Source organism: Procambarus clarkii, chromosome 52 (genome assembly GCF_040958095.1).
Source record: "Procambarus clarkii isolate CNS0578487 chromosome 52, FALCON_Pclarkii_2.0, whole genome shotgun sequence".
Lineage (NCBI taxonomy): Eukaryota > Metazoa > Arthropoda > Malacostraca > Decapoda > Cambaridae > Procambarus > Procambarus clarkii.
In genome coordinates this window covers 7,072,165-7,078,164 of record NC_091201.1, presented here as the reverse complement: position 1 = coordinate 7,078,164, position 6,000 = coordinate 7,072,165, and the positions used below count along the sequence as shown (strand labels likewise).

The 6,000-nt window shown below is 41.5% G+C and overlaps 1 protein-coding gene across 1 annotated transcript in view; it reads left to right on the top strand.

The window, feature by feature from the left end:
* The first annotated feature begins 359 nt into the window (after window positions 1-359).
* The window catches only part of LOC123763747 (pickpocket protein 28-like), a 68,008-nt gene continuing 62,367 nt past the window's right edge, over window positions 360-6,000 (top strand). The window contains exons 1-2 of the mRNA XM_069304241.1: window positions 360-406; window positions 2,085-2,300. Of these exons, the coding sequence (XP_069160342.1) occupies window positions 360-406; window positions 2,085-2,300 (263 nt within the window). The remainder of the gene's footprint in view (window positions 407-2,084; window positions 2,301-6,000) is intronic.

Below are 6,000 nucleotides of genomic sequence, written 5' to 3'. Positions count from 1 at the left end.
GTAACTGATACACAAAGCTTGCTTCCTCTTCTTGACCTGTCAAAGGGCGCTAGCTGTAAAGCCAGAATCCTAGTATATGACAGCTATATCAGAGAAAACACTGTATAATTGATAAAATAAAGACCAAGGCTTAATTACGTTTTATTAAGAGGCTGTTCGCATTCTAACTGGTTCGCCCTTATCTACCTGGCATTAATGGCCAAAAATGATTAGATAAACGGGTTTCGGCAGAACACTTCCCTTGATTATTGTTGACAGCGTGTTGATGATGGTAGAGCACTAATATGATCTCCATTACACTTCGTCCAAGAGAAATGATAGAAGCTGTTTACTCCCATGCGCCTGTGGTGTTAACAACAATGGCTGACCACTCCCTCACCACGCTACTGGCCTACTTTGTCCAGATGTCAGTAAGTGATAGAACGGTCACATTTACTCTATTTTAATATTGATAATTAAATTAATTCATATATGAGATGTGTTTATGATGTAAAAGTCCAAAGACTAATGTATTTAAGAATAATTCCCACCATAATAAGTGGTGAATTTACAATAGTATGTGGCAATGATATCCTGTTTTCTATTGACGGAAAATTCCACTACAAGCTACATTTTCTATGGGTAACTTGTGTATACAACGCAGCAACAATATCTGCAATTGCATGTAATATTATTAAATGGTGTCGGATTTTCCGACATAAACTGTTTATTGCTCGTAGTGAGGAAAGGGAGTCGGAAATAATTAAGCTGTCTAGTTCAGTGTTGTCAATAATTCTGAGTGCTACCAGTATTGCTACCAACTCGGCTTACATTGTGGATGCCCGGTTACTAATTCGGATATTCTTTTGAATTGTGCTGCCATCGGGCTGATGAGCAATAACAGCACTTCCTGCCCTCCCTGTAGCTGTATTGAGTGATCCGTCAGTGTATATGGTCTGTGCTATGTTGTTTTCAGCCTGTATATTGTGAATGTGTTCTATGGTGCTTAATTTAGCAGCTTACATACCTGTTCCTGTACTTAATCCTTACACCCTTACACCCACATTACTCACAACCCCCCACCTGACCCATAACGTGCCACCTGCTAACAACTCCGCACGCGGGACACTCCCCCCCCTTCCCCCGAAGATCCCCCCTTTAACCCATTATGACTAGAGCCTTGTGCAACATCTGAACAGGGGGGCCTAATTGGCTCACCTGCTCAGGTGTTGCACGCGGTTCTAGTCCTAATTAACCCTACTTTCTCCCTGCACAGAACTGTTATGGAGAACATGTTCTCTCTGCTCAGAACTGTTCTGGAGAACATGTTCTCCCTTCCCGGAACTGTTCTGGAGAACACATGACCCAGCAAGATCACAAACGTTTGAGTACTTGCAAATCCCTCATCACCTGAGGGCCCTTACCTCAACGAGTTCCCAGATGAATAAGAGTGCCGTTGGTCTGGCAAAACAGAAGAAACTACTGGTAGAAACTACAGTTTGGCAGCAGGATGATGCTTCTGGAAACTTTCCTTATAAGGACTACTCATAGCCCAGTCGAGAGAGCTTCGGGCTCACATCACATGGAGTCAGTGGTTCGAGCCTCCTACAGCCCAGGTGAACGGAATATTGGTACTGTCTGCTCTTGGTGACAGCGCAGGCACAGGAAGTCTTAAATTAGTACAATTTTACACACTGTGTCCTCATACTCTTTTCAAGTGTGATATAGTCGTACTATGGCTTCTTACAGGATACTCGTTCGATCCGCGGAAAAGTGAATGGACACCTTTCCTTCACTCCTTTCTCATAACCCAGCTCCTTGTCCTCATATCCCAGCTCCTTGTCCTCATAGCTCATCTCCTTATCCTCATATCCCAGTTTTTTGTCCTCATATCCCAGCTCCTTGTCCTCATATCCCAGCTCCTTGTCCTCATATCCCAGCTCCTTGTCCTCATATCCCAGCTCCTTGTCCTCATATCCCAGCTCCTTGTCCTCATATCCCAGCTCCTTGTCCTCATATTTCAACTCTAAGTAATATATATTCATATGTAATTACCTTACCATTTTGAATGCTGGCTTTGAGTTGAGGAGTTTGCTTGCTTTCAGACTGTTCTGGGTGGTGAGCTGGGTCATGTCCCTCACTGCTTGCTGTTACTACATCGGCCAGAACCTGACGGAGTACAGGAGTGCGCCCACCCTCACGTCCATCGACTCCACCAACTACCCCATCTCCAAGGTCGACTTTCCATCGGTGACCTTCTGCAACTTCAACCATATTGTTAAGAGCCGGCGTCCGCCTCGTCAAGAGGATGTCCTCGGCAGGTGAGAGCGATGGTTACTTGTTGATCACATCATGATGCTTGATGAGTTACTTGTTGATCACATCATGATGCTTGATGAGTTACTTGTTGATCACATCATGATGCTTGATGAGTTACTTGTTGATCACATCATGATGCTTGATGAGTTACTTGTTGATCACATCATGATGCTTGATGAGTTACTTGTTGATCACATCATGATGCTTGAAGTGTTCCTTGTTGAGCACATCATGATGCTTGATGAGTTACTTGTTGATCACATCATGATGCTTGATGAGTTACTTGTTGATCACATCATGATGCTTGATGAGTTACTTGTTGATCACATCATGATGCTTGATGAGTTACTTGTTGATCACATCATGATGCTTGATGAGTTACTTGTTGATCACATCATGATGCTTGATGAGTTACTTGTTGATCACATCATGATGCTTGATGAGTTACTTGTTGATCACATCATGATGCTTGATGAGTTACTTGTTGATCACATCATGATGCTTGAAGTGTTCCTTGTTGAGCACATCATGATGCTTGATGAGTTACTTGTTGATCACATCATGATGCTTGATGAGTTACTTGTTGATCACATCATGATGCTTGAAGTGTTCCTTGTTGATCACATCATGATGCTTGAAGTGTTACTTGTTGATCACATCATGATGCTTGATGAGTTACTTGTTGATCACATCATGATGCTTGATGAGTTACTTGTTGATCACATCATGATGCTTGAAGTGTTCCTTGTTGATCACATCATGATGCTTGAAGTGTTCCTTGTTGAGCACATCATGATGCTTGAAGTGTTACTTGTTGATCACATCATGATGCTTGATGAGTTACTTGTTGATCACATCATGATGCTTGATGAGTTACTTGTTGATCACATCATGATGCTTGATGAGTTACTTGTTGATCACATCATGATGCTTGAAGTGTTCCTTGTTGATCACTGACCACATCCGTGGGGGGTTTCCCAGCAGGTAGTTATTGTATATATTTATTGGAGTAAACAGACTGTATGATTAAGTGGACGGGATTAAATTTATCTCCTACTGGGTTTACACCCTGCACATATATGGGGAGTTATTTATATGTGTATATAGTCTAAATCAGTATGAACTGAATAACGATAGGCTACTACTACTTCTACTGGTTAATCTACTTATTGCATGGAGAATTTAAGGCCTTAGCTTAAAACATAGGAATGGCCTGATTCCAGGCTCAAGAAATCCCATCTGTTATGGATGAAGCATCAGGCTAATTAGTACTGTATTCATACACCCGACCTGATCAAGAGAAGCCACGTCGAAGATTCTCGAATATTATGGCGTCAGGGCACTAGGGTCGGAATGATGCTTGTAGGTAGTTTCTTCTTCCTCCCAAATTTTACCTGTGAAATGGTTAGATTTAACACCAGCAGTAAACTAAGGTGTTATTAACAGAAAGGACTGTCTCTAGTGTGATATGAGCTTACCCTTGATGGGTACGTGGCCGGCTTCATAACCGAAACCACAAGAACTATTACAATGGCCAAAGCAATATCAGCCTTACTAGTAGTCCGGGTACAATACTCCCCAAGTAGCACATTCGTGGATTTGAGGGATTTTAGAGATCCTGTGGCACGAATTTCTGGAAATATTTGGTATGCACGTGTTAATCAGGAACGCGTACTGACCCGTCTGCTCGCCTTGGAGGTCTGCGTAAACTCTGGGGCGCCGCGGCGTCACCCGCTTCTCATCCCCACAGATTTTGGTAGCGTCTAATTTTCAGCAAAATTTATTATCAGCGGGGAAATGATGATATGATATTTATTCGCAGATTTCAATTGAATCTGATTTTAATAAAGAGTTTTCTAGTAAATTTAACTTGTATACAGGAAGAATTACGTTTACTAACAACTTTATTAGATTCGTCGACATTGGCTAACGCAATACTCTTCCATTATTTCCGAGGAGTCTCTAGGAACATTTTCTTTGCAAAGTTAGTAATGTTAGTAATTGTTTGACATAACTACTCTAATATGGTATGTCAGAGGTTAGTTATTTGGAGTCGGAAATTTCCAACAATATCATGATGCTCGAAGTGTTCCTTGTTGATCACATCATGATGCTTGAAGTGTTCCTTGTTGATCACATCATGACGCTTGAAGTGTTCCTTGTTGATCACATCATGACGCTAGAAGTGTTCCTTATTGATCACTTCATGATGCTTGAAGTGTTCGTTGTTGATCACTTCATGATGCTCGAAGTGCTCCTTGTTGATCACATCATGATGCTTGAAGTGTTCCTTGTTGATCACATCATGACGCTTGAAGTGTTCCTTATTGATCACTTCATGATGCTTGAAGTGTTCGTTGTTGATCACTTCATGATGCTTGAAGTGTTCCTTATTGATCACATCATGATGCTTGAAGTGTTCCTTATTGATCACATCATGATGCTTGAAGTGCTCCTTATTGATCACATCATGATGCTTGAAGTGTTCCTTGTTGATCACATCATGATGCTTGAAGTGTTCGTTATTGATCACATCATGACGCTTGAAGTGTTCGTTGTTGATCACTTCATGATGCTTGAAGTGTTCGTTGTTGATCACATCATGATGCTTGAAGTGTTCCTTATTGATCACATCATGATGCTTGAAGTGTTCCTTATTGATCACATCATGACGCTTGAAGTGTTCCATGTTGATCACTTCATGACGCTTGAAGTGTTACTTGTTGATTATATCATGCTGTTTGAAGTGTTCGTTATGGTCACATCATGATGCTTGAAGTGTTTGTTGTTGTTCACATCACGATGTTTGACGTGTTCCATGTTGAGCACATCATGATGCTCGAAGTGTTCCATGTTGAGCACATCATGATGCTCGAAGTGTTCCATGTTGAGCACATCATGATGCTCGAAGTGTTCCATGTTGAGCACGTCATGATGCTTGAAGTGTTCCATGTTGAGCACGTCATGATGCTTGAAGTGTTCCATGTTGAGCACGTCATGATGCTTGAAGTGTTCCATGTTGAGCACATCATGATGCTTGAAGTGTAATAAAAATAGGTATGTTCTATAATATTAATATAAATTATTATGTAATTAAATTCAATGTATAGTTAGGTGTGGTTATGGCTATAGTGGTAGGTTGTGTTAGGTTAGGTGTTTAGGTACTGTTGGCGATTATTTGTGTTTGTATCACGTGGGTGAAGCATTTTTCAGATTTACGAATCGAACAGAGAACGTCACCGATGCTCGAGAAAAGTACATATGTTGTCAGTTGTGGGTCGAGTGTAAACCGTAATTCATTCATAAACAGGTGGTTTGCCGTTTGGATTAACGACCATTGCGCCTTTGTTGATGGCGACGGGCCGGGACTAGAGACCGGCTCTTGGGTCAAGCTTTTCACCTCGATGAACCATTCCAAAGTTCATTCTAGTTCCTGTCTAACCTAACCTAACTTATCCTACTCTATCCTATTTGTGTTTGCATTTCAGGTATTAAACAAGGAATGAGTCTGTAAAATTATTATTGAGTGCTCAACTGTTCATGCCAATTGTTCCTGCACTGTCAGAGGATAAATTGAGGAATGCGAGAAGCTGGCAGAGGAGGAAAGCAGTCACAGGCAAATATAGAAATGGACTCGCCCCTTCCCACGGGTGTCTTATGGATGCTTGAAACCGTATCACGCATGCACAAAGACGACTAGAT